This window comes from Lonchura striata, chromosome 18 (assembly GCF_046129695.1).
Source record: "Lonchura striata isolate bLonStr1 chromosome 18, bLonStr1.mat, whole genome shotgun sequence".
Lineage (NCBI taxonomy): Eukaryota > Metazoa > Chordata > Aves > Passeriformes > Estrildidae > Lonchura > Lonchura striata.
This window is the reverse complement of record NC_134620.1, coordinates 14,939,871-14,960,297: the sequence shown is the minus strand read 5'-3', so window position 1 is coordinate 14,960,297 and position 20,427 is coordinate 14,939,871. Positions and strand designations below refer to the sequence as shown.

At 48.5% G+C, this 20,427-nt stretch overlaps 1 protein-coding gene across 7 annotated transcripts; it reads left to right on the top strand.

The window, feature by feature from the left end:
• The first annotated feature begins 8 nt into the window (after positions 1 to 8).
• Positions 9 to 20,173, top strand: STX2 (syntaxin 2). 7 transcript variants are annotated; one of them, XM_021543967.3, is made up of 12 exons: positions 9 to 37; positions 1,136 to 1,240; positions 9,978 to 10,049; positions 10,533 to 10,632; positions 11,587 to 11,661; positions 12,067 to 12,140; positions 12,660 to 12,768; positions 14,041 to 14,114; positions 14,197 to 14,334; positions 15,646 to 15,756; positions 16,798 to 16,925; positions 18,123 to 18,222. In XM_021543967.3, the coding sequence occupies exons 3-11, from the start codon at positions 10,029 to 10,031 to the stop codon at positions 16,879 to 16,881; spliced, it is 786 nt and encodes a 261-aa protein (XP_021399642.1). In that variant the 5' UTR covers positions 9 to 37; positions 1,136 to 1,240; positions 9,978 to 10,028; the 3' UTR covers positions 16,882 to 16,925; positions 18,123 to 18,222. The 7 variants fall into 7 exon arrangements, with proteins under 7 accessions (XP_021399642.1, XP_077643408.1, XP_077643407.1 ...); XM_077787282.1 differs by lacking the exon at positions 1,136 to 1,240 and having other exon boundaries at positions 19 to 37; XM_077787281.1 differs by lacking the exons at positions 9 to 37; positions 1,136 to 1,240 and adding an exon at positions 901 to 919.
• The last annotated feature ends 254 nt before the right edge of the window (positions 20,174 to 20,427 follow it).

Here is a 20,427-nt window from a genome sequence, read left to right as displayed (position 1 = left end):
GGCGGCGGGAGGCGGGGCAGGGCACCGGGGAGAGCGGGTATGGCACCGGGGAGAGCGGGTATGGCACCGGGGACAGCGGGTATGGCACTGGGGAGAGCGGGTATGGCACCGGGGACAGAGGGTATGGCACCGGGGACAGCGGGTATGGCACCGGGTACAGAGGGTATGGCACCGGGGACAGCGGGTATGGCACCGGGGACAGCGGGTATGGCACCGGGCACAGCGGGTATGGGACCGGGTACAGAGGGTACGGCACCGGGGACAGAGGGTATGGCACCGGGGAGAGCGGGTATGGCACCGGGGAGAGCGGGTATGGCACCGGGTACAGCGGGTATGGCACCGGGGACAGCGGGTATGGCACCGGGGACAGAGGGTATGGCACCGGGGAGAGCGGGTATGGCACCGGGCACAGTGGGTATGGCACCGGGGAGAGCGGGTATGGCACCGGGTACAGCGGGTATGGCACCGGGGAGAGCGGGTATGGCACCGGGGAGAGCGGGTATGGCACCGGGGAGAGCGGGTATAGCACCGGGTACAGAGGGTATGGCACCGGGGACAGAGGGTATGGCAGCGGGGACAGAGGGTATGGCACCGGGGAGAGCGGGTATAGCACCGGGGAGAGCGGGTATGGCACCGGGGACAGAGGGTATGGCACCGGGTACAGAGGGTATGGCACCGGGGACAGCGGGTATGGCACCGGGGAGAGCGGGTATGGCACCGGGGACAGAGGGTATGGCACCGGGTACAGCGGGTATGGCACCGGGGAGAGCGGGTATGGCACCGGGGACAGAGGGTATGGCACCGGGTACAGCGGGTATGGCACCGGGGAGAGCGGGTATGGCACCGGGGACAGAGGGTATGGCACCGGGTACAGAGGGTATGGCACTGGGGAGAGCGGGTATGGCACCGGGGACAGCGGGTATGGCACCGGGTACAGAGGGTATGGCACCGGGTACAGAGGGTATGGCACCGGGGAGAGCGGGTATGGCACCGGGGACAGAGGGTATGGCACCGGGGAGAGCGGGTATAGCACCGGGGAGAGCGGGTATGGCGCCGGGGAGAGCGGGTGTGGCACCGGGGACAGAGGGTATGGCACCGGGGAGAGCGGGTATGGCACTGGGTACACTGGGCACAGCCCTGAGCACGGCACCGGCCACACCGGACATGGCACCGGACACAGCGGGCACAGCACCAGGCACGACCACAGGCACAGCACCGGGCACGGCACCGGGCACAGTAGGTACGGCACTGGACATGGCACCGGACAGAGCAGGCACAGCACCGGGCACAGCGGGCACAACAGCGGGCACAGCCCCGTGAGGCAGGCTGGCCGGAACGCCCGTGATTTTCCATCCTTCACACAAACTGACCTGCACTCACTGCTGTGCAGTCCTGAAAGCAAAACTTGCTTTGGAAGCCTTGCATTTAGAATAGCTCTCCAAGATCTCAAAACTCTGCCCAAACGTCAGTGAAAACACTGAGTTTCAAAGAGTGTAAAACTTTTGCATGTGTCTATAGGTACCAAGTTCACGGGTTTGCTCTGATTTTTAATGCCTCTGGTATTTTTTTAATCCAGTATACTTCAATTACTTTTATCTTCTTTGTTGCTATCCCCATAATCTAGAATAAATAAATGATACGTTTTTACATATATCTCAATGAATGGAATTGACAAGGAAAGTATTTCATGGCAGCTGATATATATAAATGTAGTTTATTTCTTGTTAACTTCCTCTGACATAGACACAAAAAATACACAAAGCTTTACAAGACTGGCTGGCCTGTGCTGTAATTTTTGCTTATTTGACAGTGTAATGCCAATCCAAACGCTGTGTGAGATTTCCTTGGGAAAATCACTCAATTTGCCTTCCCTTTTTGAGATGAGTTGGGTTTGTGTGGGGTTTTTTTGCATTTTTGCTGAACGCCTCTAGGTGTCAGGATTATTTTTTCAGAATATGCAATTCATCTTTTATTTTTCTCAGCACAATGCTATCCTGGTAAAGCCCTTGCCACACGGGCCGTGCCGCACCATCCGTGTCTCACCGCCCGCCCGCTGTGCCCGTTCCATCGTGCCCGTTCCGCCGTGCCCGCTCCGCGGGGCCGGACTGCCTGCCGTGCCCATTCCCCACTCTCCGTTCCCGTTCCTCCGTGCCCGCTCCCCGCTCTGTGTTCCCCGTTCCTCCGTGCCCGCTCCCCGCTCTGTGTTCCCCGTTCCTCCGTGCCCGCTCCCCGCTCTGTGTTCCCCGTTCCTCCGTGCCCGCTCCCCGCTCTGAGTTCCCCGTTCCTCCGTGCCCGTTCCCCGCTCTGAGTTCCCCGTTCCTCCGTGCCCGCTCCCCGTGCCCGCTCCCCGCTCTGAGTTCCCCGTTCCTCCGTGCCCGCTCCCCGGTCTGGGTTCCCCGTTCCTCCGTGCCCGCTCCCCGGTCTGGGTTCCCCGTTCCTCCGTGCCCGTTCCCCGCTCTGAGTTCCCCGTTTCTCCGTTCCCGTTCCCGCTCCCCGCTCTCTGTGCCGTTCCTCCGTGCCCGCTCCCCGTGCCCGCTCCCCGCTCTGTGTTCCCCGTTCCTCCGTGCCCGTTCCCCGCTCTGAGTTCCCCGTTCCTCCGTGCCCGCTCCCCGCTCCCGCCCGCCGCGCCCCACGTCACGCCGGCGCCGGGCGGGGCGGCGGGCCGGGCCGAGCGTGCGCGGTCGGTCTGTCGGTCGGCGGGCGGCCCGGTCGGTCTGTCGGTCGGTCCGTCGGTGGGTCGGTCGGCGGGCGGCCCGCGGGAGCAGCGCGGAGCGCGGCGGGCAGCGGCGCCGCGGGGATGAAGGACCGGCTGGCCGACCTGGCGGAGGTGCGGGGCGGGCGGGAGCGGGCGGGGCGGGACGGGGCGGGCACGGGCACCGCCGGGAGGGCCCCGCCGCCGCCGGGGCTCCTCGGACCGCCGGGGCTCCCGGGACCGCCGGGGCTCGGGGCGCGGTGCCGCCCTCCGCGGTGCCGCCAGCGCGCCGCGCTCCGCTTCCCGTGGCCGGGGTAACGCCGTGCCCGGAGCTGCCCGGAACTGCCCGGTAACGCCGTGCCCGGAGCTCCCCGGTAACGCCGTGCCCGGAGCTCCCGGTAGCGCCGTGCCCGGAGCCCCCGGTAGCGCCGTGCCCGGAGCTGCCCGGAGCTCCCGGTAGCGCCGTGCCCGGAGCTGCCCGGAACTGCCCGGTAACGCCGTGCCCGGAGCTCCCGGTAACGCCGTGCCCGGAGCTCCCGGTAGCGCCGTGCCCGGAGCTGCCCGGAACTGCCCGGTAGCGCCGTGCCCGGAGCTCCCGGTAGCGCCGTGCCCGGAGCCCCCGGTAACGCCGTGCCCGGAGTCCCCGGTAGCGCCGTGCCCGGAGCCCCCGGTAACGCCGTGCCCGGAGCCCCCGGTAGCGCCGTGCCCGGAGCCCCCCGGTAACGCCGTGCCCGGAGCTCCCGGTAGCGCCGTGCCCGGAGCTCCCGGTAGCGCCGTGCCCGGAGTCCCCCGGTAACGCCGTGCCCGGAGCCCCCGGTAACGCCGTGCCCGGAGCCCCCGGTAACGCCGTGCCCGGAGCTCCCCGGTAACGCCGTGCCCGGAGCCCCCGGTAACGCCGTGCCCGGAGCTCCCCGGTAACGCCGTGCCCGGAGCCCCCGGTAACGCCGTGCCCGGAGCTCCCGGTAGCGCCGTGCCCGGAGCTCCCTGTAACGCCGTGCCCGGAGCTCCCGGTAACGCCGTGCCCGGAGCCCCCGGTAACGCCGTGCCCGGAGCTCCCGGTAGCGCCGTGCCGCGCCCCGGGCGGCGGCGGGCGGCTCTGTCCGCTCCCGGCCGTGCCGCGGCAGGAAAGCGCCTGCCAGCCGCGTTCTCCGCGTGTTTACAAAATGGTGCTGCCGCTGGTTGTGGGCGCTTTTCCTTCCCCGCACTCCTGCCTTGGAAATATCCTGAGAAAGAAGGGAGAGTCCGGGCACAGGCACCATCGGTCTGTCTGCAACAGGATACGGCTTGGGTAAAAGAAAAGGATACTTGAGATTTTTTGGTTTGGGATTGTTTTTGGTTTTTTCCTGAAAAGAAATGGAAGTGGAGAACACACAGGAGTTCCTGGGACGGTTCCAGCACTCCGTGTATGTGTAGAAGTTGGGCTGTGTGCGGCTGCATTCAGCTCTGGGGCTCTTTCGTCTTCTGGATCATAAAATACATTTTGGAAGCTCCGTCTCTAGTGATGGAATTACCAGTCTCTCTGTCTTCCTCTCTGAAAGAATGAATAGGCATTGAAGAAGTTTTAGGATTATTAAATTACAGTTTCTGTACCAGGAATGATGTTTTGGAGCAGTGCCAACAAACCAGTGTCCTTTCTTTCAGGCACAGTTATTTCCTTTCCCTGTTTCTAAACATGTCCAGGCTGTGGGAACGCGTGCCAGATTTCGGTGCTGGTGCACACCAACCAGACAGAGGAAGCAACCAGTGGTGATCCAGTTGGCTTTATAGTTCTATACCCGCAGACTTAATCCTGTTCTCTGTTTCTGTAAATGGAAGAAACCGATTCCACACCCTGCCACACCCCCCACTGACAGGGTTAAAAGTGTTTAATGCAGCTGAACAGAGGCATTTTTAAGCCAGCTTTAGTATTTGACATCTGAAAACATTATTGCAGTGGGCTGCTTTTTAAATATGTATCAGCCAGTATTGCTGAAGTGCTCATGTGTTCATCAATATTGTTTTTACTGCCTGTAGAATTAATAAATAGCTTAGAAACTTAAAAATTTTCTTCTAATGAAGAAAATATTTAAACATGAAATGCAAGTAAAAGTTACTGAAGATCTAGTCTATTTTTAATCACAATTAAAAGTGCGTAGTTGAGCAGAAGTTTTGTGAAGTTGCATATCCAAGGGAGATGCATATTCCCATTTCCATGGGCAGCTCATTGAAGTAGCAGCTTCCATCTTACACCTTTGTCTGAAATACCAAAAATATAATGATTTTTGAAAGGGTTTTCCTTTCCTAGAATAAATACTTTGAACAGAGGTGCTTGACACATGGATGAGAGGCTCTGAAAAGGAATAGCGAATCCGAAGAAATAATGTGTTAACACTTGTTTGCTTATTTTCCAAAGCGTTTAGGTTTTTTTAATGTAGTTTTGTTGTATTGCATTTGGCTAAATCATTAAGAGTAGAGCATAGACGTTGCAGTTTTCAAGCAGGCCTAGGCCTGCAAAGTTTTCAGGGATAACCACACCGTGCCTCTTTCCCTTAACATTGGGGTTTCGTTGTTTCCTCTGGTCACAGCTCGCCCCTGGGTTCCCTGCAGAGCCTGCTGGTGCACCAGGAGTCCGAAGGATCCCTGCCTGTGCTGGCTGAGCACAGCACTGCCTTGGCAGGAATGCTCATTTCCGTCTCCTCCTTGTGTCTTCCTGCCTTTCTCTGGGCAGCAAGCAAAACTTTGTCCTTAGCTTTTCCTAGCTCATCATAACGAGGAGGGAGAAATGCTGCCTGTCAGTGTTTGTGGTTCATTAACACACTAACATAACTGTCAGATACTTTTGTTAATGCTCTAGGTTTAGGCTGTTAAACAGTTGCTGGAGAAAGAAGTGGTTGATGACATGCAGCCCTCAGATAATGCTGCTTCCTCCTGTTTCCTTAGCTGGAAGAAGTTGTGTAAAACGTGTATTTTTTCAGAAGACAGCAACCGTAATTGTATTTGTTCAACTTTAGGGGGTTATTTTAATGTCATTTCTAAATGACTCTAAGCAGGCCCAAATTAACTTCTTTAAGTGGTTTGAATTGTCTTTTAATACAATTAATGGCACAATTGAGCAAATCCCAGACTGGTTTGAGTTATTTTGAGCACAAATAAGTGTATGATTAAGAGGTTCTCTGATCCAATATGCTGTTTTCAGCAGTGGTTTATAGAAGGTGTTTAGGGAAGAAGGAAATGAGTAGTACATAGCTGTGATTGCAGGATGTGCTCCCAGCCTTCAGAGGTTTGCTGTTCACAGATACAATTCCATCTGAAACGGCTCTAAAAGACCTGCACAATCCATGTTCAGCTGAGCACACTTAGCTAACTTCAGGTATCACAAACAGGCCTTTTAAAGGTCTGCTAATAAAACTTACTCATACTTTCTTTTAGTTGTTCTGTCATTTCAAAAGAAGGTTAGACATAAACCTCTGCTCAAGCAGAATGCTGGTTTGGATCTCAGGTTTGGGGTGCATTGTCCACATAGCTCCAGAATTTCCCCCTTGTGGCATGCTGAAGTGGATGCAGACCTGTCTGCTCAAATCCATTTTTCATGCTTGATTGGTGAATCAGTTAAAATGCTTGGTTTATATTTCTTTACTTGTGAGTGTTAATGAAGATCTGTTCCATGTAATGTTTGAAAAACGAGCAGTACATAGCAATGTACAAGTTCACATTTGACTGCAGCTTTTTTTAAGCAAGGGGCTGTGACTCGAACAGAGCTGCACTGATTTTTTTCCGAACCCTTTCTTAGCCAGTCAGTGCCCCCAGGACTGTTCAGGAGCAGGTGAAGAGCTGCAGTCCCAGAGGTGGTAGGGAAGCAGGCACCAAGAGGGGCTCTGCAGCAGGAGGAGAGCACGGCTGTTGTTTTGGCTGTTGTTTTGGCTGTTGTTTTGGCTGTTGTTTTGGCCTGAGCCAGGCTATGCTGAGGATGAGCAGTGTGCCCTCCGTGTCCTGGGTGGTTCAGTGGGGCTTGCACAGCCCTGCTGCTGAAGGCAGCATTGTTAATGATTGACCTGCCCCAGCTCTCCCTGCGCCCTGCTCTGCCAGCCCTCCGTGGCTGCTGGCAGCACGAGGGTTTCTGGGCACACGGATGCTGTGGGAGAGGCTGGAACTCTGGTAAGGTGTTAATCCTGGGGATGCTGTGGGAGAGGCTGTAATTCTCTGTAAGGTGCTCCTGGGGGCTGATTCCCCTGGAGGATGCTCAGCCTTGGAGCCTGCCACAGGAGTGCACGAGTCTGTGCTGAGAAACAGCTAACCTTGAACAGAATTTCAAGGGCAAGTCATAGTCACGTTTTCCAGCCAAAAGCTGTTTCCAGTTGCAAAGGTCAGTAATTACCAAGAGATCTCCAGCCTGAGTTATTTCTGTAGTTCTGTAAGGTAGTGGAAGTTACAGAAGCTTCATAAACCATCAGGATAGCTTCTGCTTGGAGCTGAGAAATGACATTGTGAGAATTTCTGTAGTTTAACCCTGCTGGCAGCGAGAGCAGCACACGGCTGCCCTGGTGGGATGGGGCAGAATTCCAGAAGTGAGAAAACTCCTGGATTGAGAATGAAGGCACTTTAACTGGTAAAGTAAAAGCTGCACGCAAGCAAAGCAGGAAAAGGAATTCCTTCCTACTTGCAGTTGGCAGGCGGGGGTCTGCAGGAAAGCAGAGCTGCCACACATAGCAGTGGCTTGGGAGGACAAAATTCCCAAACAGTAAAGCTGCCCCCCTTCCTTCCTGCTTCAGCTTCGTTCACTGAGCATATTGCCATGTGCTCTGCAATGTCCCTTGGGTCACTGGGGACTGCTGCTCCATCTGTGCCCCCAGCCCCTTGGAGGGGAGCAGAAAAGCAGAAAAATATCCCCTCTGTAGGTCTGTAACTGAAACATCCCCGTGTCATCAGCCTGCTCCCCACAAATCCCAAACACAGCCCATGCCAGCTGCTGGGAGAGAGCTAACCCTGTCCCAGCACAGCAGCACAAACCCCTGATGGGGCTGGATGTGTTTTATAGGCTCTGAATGTTTATGGAGCTGTGTGTCCCAGACTTTGAGTCCCAAGGTCAAGGTATGAGCTGCAAACAGACTTTATTAGATTGCTCTTGGCATTGACGTGAAACTTTTTATCAGCTTTTTGTGATACTGCTTCTACTGGGGAGGTGAAGTCCAGGGAGAGCAGTATGTTTCTGCTAAATTCTGATAAAAGTGAGTTCTTGGTCACTTGTGTGCTTGTCAAAAGAGGCACGAAAGCACATCAGTTGAAGAGAGCTGCAAATGAGCTGTATTTTAGGTAAGAGATGATTTAGGAATACAGAGAAGAGAGGTTGACAGACCTCTCAGGTGTCTCAAGTGCTGATGACTGAGCTAGGCTGTCCATAAATCCTTGAACAAATTGATCTGTCAGTGGTGTCATTGCAGCCAAGCAGGACAGTGGAATACACATGGCACAGTCTGTGGGCTGGGGAGTCATGGTCAGCTGCCTCCCAGCTGAGCATCTCCAGGCAGATTTCTGAGTCACACGTCTGTCTTCCAGTCATTTAGGATGCACTCAGGTGTTACATGCTTTACTAAGACCCGGTCAAACTAAAAGCAGACATTCTGAATCTCTTCATGGATGGCATTATTTTTAGTTTTTTAAAAAACTAAAAATAATGCCATCGATTTTTATTTCCATTATTTTTAGTTCAAATAGCTAAATATAGGATGCAGATATGAACAAGGAGAACAATTATCTTTTACTCAGTAAATACAAACAGAAAGTGTTCTTTTGCATAGATAATGAAATTAAATGTCTTTAAAATGTAGCTCCTTCTTAAATATTAACTTGCAGCCTGTGGCTTGGTAGCAGTGCAGTCTTGGGAATAGTAAATGTGTGGGTGTCTGGCTTCCTTGGGGCACAGACTTCCTCCCTTATTTGTGTTAAGCAAGGCTGTTAATTGATGGCAATCTGTAAGGGCAGATAATTGGAGTTCTAGCATTATCTCCCCAAAATGAGTGACTTATCAAGTCCTCGGTGGCAGCCAGCACTGGGTGCCTGGTCCAGGAGGGCAGTGGCATCTCCTGGGACATCTTTCCCCTTAGCACAAAACCCTGATGGTTTCTGCCCCGGGGCTTTATGCATTAATTCCCCGAGTTTGCAGGAGAGGAGCTGGCACCAAGTCTGGAACTTCTCCCTGAAGGTGTGGGGCACTCCTAGATTTTCTTAATTGACAGTAACTTCTTTATAAGATAATAGCAGCGTTTGACACTGGATTAAATTGCAGAATTGTCATGCAAACCATGTGTATCTCATGTAATTTAGGAAAACCAGAACTAAACTTCTTGGCTAACAGGATCAGAGGTTAGGAGTGACAGTGGGTGTTAGAAGATCAGATGGCCTTGTAAGAAATGAAAGGTGTCTTGGAACGAAAATCCCTTAATGACAATTACCTCGTAGTTTGTTTTTTCCTCACAGGTAACCTGTTGACTGTATGTTAAGGGTAATATTGTGTTCTAATTTGATTCACTGCACTGCAAACAGCCTGTGCTCCTCGGAGGGCATGGCAGAAGACAAGCTTGAGCTCTTTCCCCTCTGTGGTGCCTGTTGATGCTGTGTTTCCCAGGCTGGGGAGGCGTGCTGGGCGATGTGCTGGGCGTGTGCCCGGGCTGGGGCACAGCCCTGCCTCAGCAGCCATGCAGAAATGCATTTCTGGTTCTGTGCAGAAATGCATTTCTGGTTCTGTGCAGAAATGCATTCTGGTTCTGTGCAGAAGTGCATTTCTGGCTCTGTGCAGCCAGCTGGGCTGCCCTGCTCGGGTGGCAGCAGCTGGCACGGCTCTGTGCCGGCTGCCAGGCTGCTGGCCCTGTGGCACCCCGGCTCCCAGCCCGCTCCCTGCTCTCCAGGAGTGTCCTAGTGCTGGGAAAATTTGGGAAAAAACCTCTGGAAGGAGCCCCCAGAAGATAAATGCCCTGCAAGCCGTGACACCCAAGCCCAGCCCGATGGATATTCTGGTCAGTGCCCCTCTGCTGCAAAAACTGCCTGTCAGGGACAATTCTGGAGCTATTCCTGAATGAGAAAATAAACCTAGGGGCCACAGAGGGATTAAGATCTTAAAAAACCCTGGGGACCAGACACCCTCTTGGCTGCTGTGGCCTCTGCTTTATTTATTTCAGCTTAGAGCCCTCCGAAAGGGAAGCCTTCCTTGGCTTTGGGCTGTTGCTGAAGTGTGTGCAGTGGCAGGAGTTTGGGTTTGCTCAGGGCAGTGTCCTGGGTCGATGGCACAGATTTATTCTGTTGTCTTTTACAGTATAAAGGAAATGAAGATGGGGAGACAGTTATCATCGAAAAAGACCACTTCATGGATGACTTTTTCCAACAGGTAAAGTTACAGTTTTCTCCATGGATTTTCACCACTGGTCCTCTCTGTGCCTTTTCCTTTCAGTAATGAGGTTTAACATTTCATCTGCACATCCTCCCCAGTATAGTTAGTAATTGTATGCCAAAGCAAATGTTGGTAATGCTTTATTCTTTTATTTCAGGGTATTTTCTGTGTTTATTGCAGAAAAATGGTTTTAATTCCCCATCAACAAGAAATCTGCAATATTAAAATAGTTGTTTATTAGGAATATTAGTAATTAAGTTTTTGGCCATTCAGAATATGTCTGCTATTGCCAATACTGGGTTTTAGTTTAAAAAAATAATTTCGGACCGTTTAAATGTTGACATTTCTACTGGGATTTCTTTCTGTGCTACTTACAGATTAAATACTTCAGATTTTATTAGCAGGGTTATTTTGTTTTTAAAAAAAATATTGGCCCTAATTTATTCTAATCTCATCTTTGCCATATTTCTCTTCCTCTAGGTTGAGGAAATTAGAAATAACATAACAAAAATAGCACAAAATGTGGAAGAAGTGAAGAAGCAGCACAGCATTATCCTGTCAGCACCAAATCCTGAAGGAAGTGAGTAATAATTTTTAAGATGTCGCATAATTGTGGCTAGATATTCTGAAATACTGTTTGTTTCCTTTAGCTGTCCATAGGAATAGAACTTCAGGTGTTCAGAATGCAAAATGTAACACTAAGTAAACATTTTCATTTTTTATATTAACTTAATACTTTCATTTGGGTTTTTTTTGACCTTTTAAAGTCTCATTTGAAGAAATGTATGTTCAGAATATTTCTTGCATCATCCAAACTTTTCCTAGACCAAAACTCAGTTTAATATGGGTTTTTTCCTCAGAAGCGGAGAGGTTCCTTATGTCTCTTCTAATTTGTGAAAATGTTGAAGCTGCCAGCTGGAGCTGGGACTGCCAGGTCTCTCTCTGTCCCTCCAGTGGAGCCCCGTTTTTAGAGCTGCACCCCGAAGCTGGGAGTGCAGCTGTGCTGTCCCAGCCCAGAACTGGGGAGCTCAGGGACCCTGCCCAGAGCGTGGCCCCATCCCTGTCCCTGTTCCCAGCCTTTGCTGGTTCCAGGCTGCTCTGTGCTCCTGGGCAGGGCTCGGAGAAAAGGGAACAAAAGATGCTGAGGCATTTTTTGTTTGAATGTTGCAATGCTGGCTTACCATTTGTCTTGTGACTTCATCTCCTTGGTGGAACCGAGCTTGGGCTTTATTTTATCCTGTCCCCCGTTTTCCTTGCTGTGTGTTTTTATCCTTTTCCGTGATGTGTGTTTTTATCCTTTTCCTTGCTCTGTGTTTGTATCCTTTTCCTTACATTTCCCAGGTGTAAGCCTGTAAGAAGCAAGCACCTCATGGTTGCTGTTACAAAAACAGTATTTAAAGTACTTAGGAGGATAACAAACTTCAACTCTACATAGTTGTACTGAATGAAATTCTGAGATTACAAGGTAGATTCTTAGACTCTTGCTGACTTACTATAATCAGTCATTAATGGTTCAAAAATATATTTTTTAAAGGAACAAAGGAAGAACTTGAAGAACTAAATGAGGAAATCAAGAAGATTGCTAATAAAATTCGGGCCAGGTTAAAGGGTAAGTTGAGAGGACAAGTAAAACTCCTTGCTTTCAGAAATAACCTAGAAAATGACAATGCAAATTAATTCATCCATATAGAAACGTCTTCTGCAACTGAAGTGCTTTTTGGGGAGATGATATTTTGGAAGAAGATTAACTGCAAAATGACACCTTTTGAAATTTTTCCGGTGTAATAGACATTAGTGTGTCTGTTAAAGTATGTTACATACTCTGTTAAGAATATGATTGAAGCAGTTACTGTGTTTAAAGATCTCTACCAATTATCAAAATGATTTAAAAATTTTGCTTACATATGCCACCCCTGTCCCCTGAAATGTTACACATGTCTCTGGGGGCCTTTAAAAGTAATAATAATATTTACAATTGAGCTGTTAAATGACTGTACTCTTGTCTTGCTCTCAGCTATTGAGCAGAGCGTTGGTCAGGGTGAAAATGCTAATCGGACATCAGTGGACCTCAGGATCAGAAAAACACAGGTAGGATCCCTTCAGCTTAAGGAAAGCCGGTGGGTTCTGGTGAGAATGAGTTGAACTGTTCGGAGCTCACTGCAGAGCTGCTGGGCTGGGCTGGAGGTGCCACTGTGAGCTGCTGTGCTGAGCTGTTGCTGTGTGACAGAAACGGCCCTTTCTAACACCCTTCTCTGTCCCTGTCTGCCCTGCCTGCCCCTCCCCGTGCCCCTGTCCCCGTGTTTGTCCCTGCTGTCCCTCTCTGTCCCTCCCCATGCCCCTGTCCCTGTGTCTGTCCCTCCCTGCTGCCCCTGCCCCTGTGTTTGTCCCTCCCTGCTGCCCTTGTCCCTGTGTCTGTCCCTCCCCGGCGCCCCTGTCCCTGTGTCTGTCCCTCTGTGTCCCTGCTGTCCCTCCGTGTGCCCGTCCCCCTGTGTGTCCTTGTCTGTCCCTGCCGCCTCTCCTTGGTGCCCCTGTCTCCGTGTCTGTCCCTTTCTGTCCCTCCCCGTCCCTGTCCCCTGTCTGTCCCCCTTGTCCCCGCTGTCCCGGCAGCACTCGGTGCTGGCACACAAGTTTGTGGAGGTGATGACGGCGTACAACGAGACGCAGACGCTGTTCCGGGAGCGCAGCAAGGGCCGCATCCAGAGGCAGCTGGAGATCAGTGAGTGACCAGCCTGCTCCTCAGACACACACACAGCTCCTCAGACACACACACAGCTCCTCAGACACACACACAGCTCCTCAGACACACACACACAGCTCCTCAGACACACACACAGCTCCTCAGACACAGACACAGCTCCTCAGACACAGACACAGCTCCTCAGACACACACACAGCTCCTCAGACACACACACAGCTCCTCAGACACACACACACAGCTCCTCAGACACAGACACAGCTCCTCAGACACACACACACAGCTCCTCAGACACACACACAGCTCCTCAAACACACACACAGCTCCTCAAACACACACACAGCTCCTCAGACACACACACACAGCTCCTCAGACACAGACACAGCTCCTCAGACACACACACACAGCTCCTCAGACACACACACAGCTCCTCAGACACAGACACAGCTCCTCAAAGACACACACAGCTCCTCAGACACACACACAGCTCCTCAGACACACGCACAGCTCCTCAGACACACACACAGCTCCTCAGACACAGACACAGCTCCTCAGACACACACACAGCTCCTCAGATACACACAGCTCCTCAAACACAGCTGCTCCTTCTCAGTGCCTCCCTTCTCCTTTCTCCTTCATGCACAAAGCAGCGGAGGTCTTGGGCAGCATCTCAGAGGGTGTGAGAGGAGAGAAACAATTTTACTGCGTGGCACAAACTCCTTGATATTACTCTCTTTAGAACAGCTGTAAAGAAAAGAGAGAAAACTCAATCATTTCCTTTACATTGAAGATATTAAAGAAATTATCTTTCTCCATTGCTTCATTGACTTCCAATGTTGCAGCTTTAAATGAAGCATCAAGAAAAGCACTCTGAAACAGCAAGTGTTATTAAAAGCCATTCCAAAATTAACATGCCTAACAGGATAACAGCTCTTTTTATGTGGTCCCGTTTTTGTCTACAAGGACATTTCATCTGGCATAAAATCAGTGCTGCTGTTACATGTGCTTTAATCATTTGCTGACTGACTCACATATGACTTACCTCCAATTCATTATTAGGAACATTTAGAAAGGTTCCTGACTTTACTTTGAAGTACAGTATCTACCTTGGAAGGTGTCTAAAAAGTGCCTAAAATTAGTCCTTTTCTTAATGTGCTATATAGAAGTGAATATATACATTGCTGAAACAGGGAATGCAAATGGGGAAACTGGCAAATTACAAGAATATTTTGCTTTTGGTACACTTTTCAAATTTGTCGTTAGCCTCTGTGCTGATTGCTGTTTTTATCCTAGCTGGAAAGACCACGACTGACGAGGAGCTGGAAGAAATGCTGGAGAGCGGGAATCCTTCCATTTTCACCTCTGATGTGTGTACTCCTGGCCAGCTCCATCTCCCCTCCCCGCTGCCCTGCCCTGCAGGCGCTGACGTGTCCCTGTCCCCCTCCCCAGATCATCTCGGACTCCCAGATAACCAGGCAGGCCCTGAACGAGATCGAGTCCCGCCACAAGGACATCATGAAGCTGGAGTCCAGCATCCGGGAGCTGCACGAGATGTTCATGGACATGGCAATGTTTGTGGAGACCCAGGTACTGCCCACGCTGCATGGCACGGCCTCTGCCTCTGCTGCCCCTGGCCACGTGCAGGAGCAGCTGGGTATATCCAGATAGCGCAGGTTTAGAGTGGTTCTGGACTGGGATTAGAACGTGTGGAGATGAACCACGGTGAATCAAAAATTCCTTGCTTTGTTGTGGACAGTTTGGCCATCTCAATGTCCTTATGCTTTCAATAACTGACCGCAGGCTTGCCTTCCAGTCAGTATATTTAGTATTTCCTTCAACATGATTAATTAATTGCAATATGTTGGAACATCTTTGGGTGTGTTTAAGTAAGAAAATCTATCTCGTGGGACATTGTTGATTCCCTGGGGATTTTGGATTCTCAGCCTTGGTGGAGTAACAGGTGTGTCAGCAAGGCTGTGTGCACCCTGCACTGCATGCAGAAGTGCAGTCCTGTGTTCACCAACATGAATGTAAAGGGCTTAACAAGTCCCTCGATCATCTCTTGTATTCATAAGCTTTGTCTTGACAGGGACATAAATCTGTTCTTATTTTGGTCTTTAAATACCAATTATCCAACCAAAGTATTTTTAACCTTGATCTTAAAATGGTTTGACTGCTGCAGGAAAGTGAAAAGAATAGTGTTAGAAAAACAAGTTAGAGAAATTTGCCTGTTTTTTTGTGATTGGGTTTTGTTCTAGAAGTCCTTTGTTGCTTTGATATTAAATATACAGCCAGGAGAAATTGGTAGCAGGTTTCTTTTGAATCACACACGAACTGAAGTTACTTGTGCATCATTCTGTAATGCTTTGCTGTTTACTGCTGCTGATTATTTCTTCTGATGGACAGAGACACAGGTAACAGACTTACTGTCATTTTTCACCAATCCTCCATTTCATTACCCAGTGCCATTCCTCAATTCATTGCAGTTTGTCACGCATTGGCATCCTGGTGTGTGACATGTGTGACCTGTGTGCACTCCTGGAGAGCTGTAGGTGCTTGTGTGGAGCTGGGGAATGCCCTGTGCCCCTCGGACACATGGGGCTGGCTGATGCTCAGCTGGGGCTGCTGAAGCATCCCTGCACACAAGGGATGTCTGCAGGTGCTCAGTGCCTGTTCTGCACAAGGAGGAACTTGTGTCCTGCTCATGAACATTCCCTGTTTGGTCACAACTTGCTTCTCATTCCCTTTTTCCTCCACGCCAAAGCAGATAAATGTCATCCCCAGTGTGTGCATCACTGCCTTGGGAATGTTCTTGCTGTTTCTAGAGCCTTTCTTTTAGATTCATTAAACATTTGTGCATTGCAGTAACCTGCTTTTCCTTCCAAATTTTGTTTCAAGGGTGAAATGATCAACAACATAGAAAAGAACGTGATGAATGCGACAGATTACGTGGAACACGCAAAAGAAGAGACAAAAAAGGCAGTTAAATATCAAAGCAAAGCACGCAGGGTATGTTGCCTTTCTGTGATTGTGCTAGGCAGTGTTTTAGTTTAGCACAGCAACATTTCCAATGTGAATTACTTTGCTGTAGTTCATATTGAAATCTGTAATACCAGCAGAGGACAGCCACTTGGACTGTGAGAGCAGATCAGCAGTTCATGCACAGCTAAGGGTGTGTTCACAGCTTTCTTCTCAGAGCTGCCATTTCAGAGTGTAAAAACCCAAAACAAGAATTAATGTATTATTCCAGTGGATAAATTCCCATCTTTTTCTTATCAGCTTTCACAATAATTTAAGTTATTCAGATTCTAAATAACCTTAAATTTTTTGGCTGTTTATCACAAATGAACTTACCTGAATTTAAAGCTATAAAATCTATTTGCTAGCAGAAAATATAAAAGTGCTTCTGTTGAATAAGCTTATTTTTTTAAAATTCTGCTCTGATTTTTAGTTTTAAGATAAATTAGGGGGATCTTCCCTCTGGAAGGGGTGTGGCATTGTGCCATGACACTGAATTTGTGGAGGACTTGGGTTCACAGGAGTGTTCTGGCACTTTCCAGGGCACTTGTTTTGTTTCAGTATTTTTCTTCCCATCAGACACCAGATAATATATTCTGATATCAGACTACTAAGTAGTTTATTTTTGCATTCCCATTTCCCCTTTTGATGTGCTGTGCAATTGGGTGAGGCTCGCTATGGTTAGCTGGGTTTGAGGGAATAATTAATTTTCTATGGATAGAGATCTACACAGAGATAGCATCCCTGATCCTTCACAAAAGATCTTTTCAGTGTTCAAGGAGCCCACTTAATGTGTATGTTAATGATGCTTGTATCTTCTCTGATTACTGCGGAGGCATTAATCCCATGAGGTTACCTGTTTAAAAACCTTAATTCTTACATTTGCAAGATTATATAGATAAATTTATCTCAATTTAAGAATACAGAAGGCTTTAATAAAACTGCTTGTGGATCTAAAACCTACTTGAAAATTTGAACATAAATGCAATTGTTAATGTGCTTAATATTTACAATACCTTGTTTCTTTGACAGAAAATGGTGATAATTATCATTGTGTCAGTGGTGTTGATTGCCATAGTAGCTCTAATAATTGGTTTGTCTGTGGGTATTCGGTGATGCTTGGATAACCTCAGCATGCATGGCTTCCTGCCACTGTGGCAGTAAGTAACTAATCGACTAATTTGGCTCTTGTTTTCTGTCTTCTTCTGTCCCTTCACATCTTCTTGTTTTCTCTGTCTTCTTCTGTCCCTTCGTACCTGTCCAGTGCCCTGGTGGCCCTGCAGGACCTGTGGCAGGTCCTGGCTGTGCCGGTGTGGGTGGACCTGCCCAGGGCAGGAGGGGCAGCCAGCAGCCCAGGGTGGCTCCCAGCTCTTGCAGTTGTTGTTTTTGTGCTGGAAGTTCACATCAGCCAGCAATAAGGAATCCTAAGTGCACCTGGGACTTTATCCAGGGGGGTTGCTGTGGTTTTGAGTAGAGTTTTTTAAAAAGTAGATGTCTGCAGCCATGAAGTTGGCTGTAGTGGCTTGGAGAACATCTTTGAATTTCTTACTCTGAAACTGTTTATTCATGCTAGACTGAACGAAGGTGGGAGGTAACAGTGTGTTAGGACACGAGGCTGCTCTCGGTGGCTTTGCTGTAGTAAAGCCCATTTCTTGCCCAGGTAGTGCTTCCCAGGCTGAGTATGCAGGTCTCTGCTCTGGGTGCAGCAGAAATGCAGCTTGCAGCAAGCAGAGCCTCTGAGCTGCACAGGGCACCACAAGCAGGTGCCACTCAGCTCCCCAGAAATTCCCATTTCTGTACTAACCCTCTTAACACCGAGCTCTGTGTTCTCTGTGGGAGCTTTGGGCAGGGGCAGAATTCACTGTGCCATTCCCTGCACTCAAATACCTGACCAGGGCACACCTTGATGCCTTTGCCCAGGAGCATCTCTCCCTTTTTAACCCTTGCAGCTCCTCTGAGCTAGTGCCTGCTCAGTGTTTTTACTGACCTGGTGAATTCCACTCAGGGTGCAGCTGTAAAGCTTGGAGCAGGCTGCAAATATTTGTCCAAGGAGGGTGGCAGTGAGCAGTTACTTAGAGTTGACCTGCATCTGTTTTAACAATGTTTGCAGAAGCTGGGCATGAGCAATAACCAATATTCTGTAAAGGAAAATAGAGGAATGTTGCCCAGATGGCTCTGTCTTGTGACTCTGGTCACTTGTGTGTTAGAAGCAGGAAATCCTAGCAGTGATTATTCCTCAGAAAGAAAATCCCAGCACTCAGCCTGGGTGTCAGTCTTGCTGTGCCTCTGAATATATTTAAACAATTCTGTCTCTGACAAAATATTTCAATCTTAACTTTTTTCTCTTTTCCCTGCAGAAATTGATGTTCATAATAATATGTGTAACTGTATTGCTTCTGATACTTGGGATTATCCTAGCAACAACTCTGTCCTAGCAAGCACATTCCAAGAGTTACCACCCGTCAGGAACTCCAGAACATCTTCAGTAAAACCAAACCTTTTCACAGATGATGCCTGACACTGTCCCACCGTGATGGCCTGCCACTAATGGTTAAATGAAAGCAAAATCACTTTTAATGTTTACTCATGAATGGAGATCAGAATGTATTAGGGTGGGGATGGATTTTACATCATAAACTAGACACTTGTGAGACTGAAACTTGGTTTTGAGCTAAAGTAACTTAGGGTTTTTTCACATCTCAGTGTTACAGTTGAAGTAGGGAGTTCAGAGTCTATTGAGTTTTGAGTGTTTGGGTTTTTTTTCCTATTGCTAACCTAACTCTAATCATGAATTTAAGTACCTTACCAGTGCTGCCTTTGTTAGCACTCTTGTGAATATTTTTATGAGATGTAGCCTTGTGTATAAGTGTATTAATTATTTAGTCACCTTAACCTATTTAAACTTTATGCTTTTTCTCCAACAAGTGCTAAAATATTTCATCCTGGAAAGACTACTCCTTTAACTGCCTAGTGTACTACACTTGAGAAGATAAACGAAAAAAAGCTTTTTTACATTTGCCAGTTTTTTAATTTTTTCTGTCAAGGTTAACTGCTTTAAATACTTCCTTCATGGCTACTAAAAAGTCAGTTGCAACATTTCTGGTAAAAGCATACTTGAGTTTGCACTTGAGCAGATAATTTCACAGGTAGTTCTTGTGCAAAGAAACTCACGGATCAGTTTGGCCTTATTGCTTATATGAATATGACAAAATGACTTTATAAAGCCAAATCAAGTTTTCTTGTTCTGGAGTTTGCTAATGTTGATGTATGAATACAGCACGTGGGGATGAATCCCCAGGAGAGTCTGGAACTGAGTACAAACTAAGACACTGATGTGTTATGAAATCTGTGTGGCTCTGACATGGATGAAGTGTTTTGGTGTGCACATGCCTGTTGTAGTGCCAGCTTGCGCCACTTGAAAGCTTCAGAGAATTCAGATGTACCCAAATAACTGCATTTAATGTTACAGGTTATTTTTGTATTGTTGTGTGTACAATATTTGTAACTTGGGTTTGTGACTCCTTGTTGTTTAAGCATATCCGTGTAGATATGTAGATATATTTACACTCAAGAGAAGTAGAGGAGAGGAGAATTTGTGCCTTTTTAAACATGTCTAAAACTATACTCACCAATGTTTTCAGATATTCAGCTCTCATGTTGACCGCAGTAACTCAGTCCTGCAAGTTTAGAATCCTTAAACTTGGGTTTTGTTGAAAGTGACTGAGATCAAAGTTACTCAGTAAGTGAGAATTCAGACTTCATGAAATTCAGCAAAGTTTACAGTTTCCGTTGTATGTATGAATATTCCTGCTTTGCTGTCCAGGTATACTGTGAATATGCTGGAGCTATTCAGATGTCAAACATGTTTAAAAAAGAAAACAAATATTGTTATTATTATTATTGGTCTCTTTACAAGTCAGCCATAAAGAAGTCGCTTGAAAAATTCGGCTTCAATAATGAACAAATTTCTGTTACCTCTGAGTGCAGAATGCTCACTGGTGTTTGTGAGGAAGTTTACACGCAAAGCAAGGAAGGATTGGTTGCCTTAATGCTCATTCTGGTAAATATATTTTATTCTGTAGTTGTCTAGATTTTTATCAGTAAATATTATTTATACAGATATGCGAATTAGATGGGGAAAGAAATCACTCCTGCTGTTTACCAGCTGGTTATGTAAACTGACCCTCAAAGTCCTGCCACGTTGAATTTTCTCCTCTGTAATGCAATGATCTGCCCAGCAAGACCAGAGATTTGAATAGGCTACTCCACATTTTGGCTTCTTGCTGAACAGCTGCCTCAGTGAGTTTGTTTTAAAGCAAAACAGACCTTTCCACATGCACCTCTTTGTGTGGAGGTGGGAGGGGAGGAAATCTCTAACCTGTGCACTAATAAACTCATCCAGCCCGTCTGCTGTGTCTGCTTGGTGTCCTGGGAGTGGCCAGGGGGTGTTTAAAGGAGCTGGTGGCTTTGCAGTGCCTCACATCAAACACAGGGTGAGGTGGCTTCTTTCCTGCAACTTTCTACCAAAAACAGTGCAGAGATAATTACGAAACAATGGGATGTAGGAATTGAAGCTGTGCCCATGGGGGAGATTTTTGGAGAGCTGTCGAGGTAAGAAGCCCCAGGGTTGCACTGAATGCTCTCTTCATACAGAAATCATTT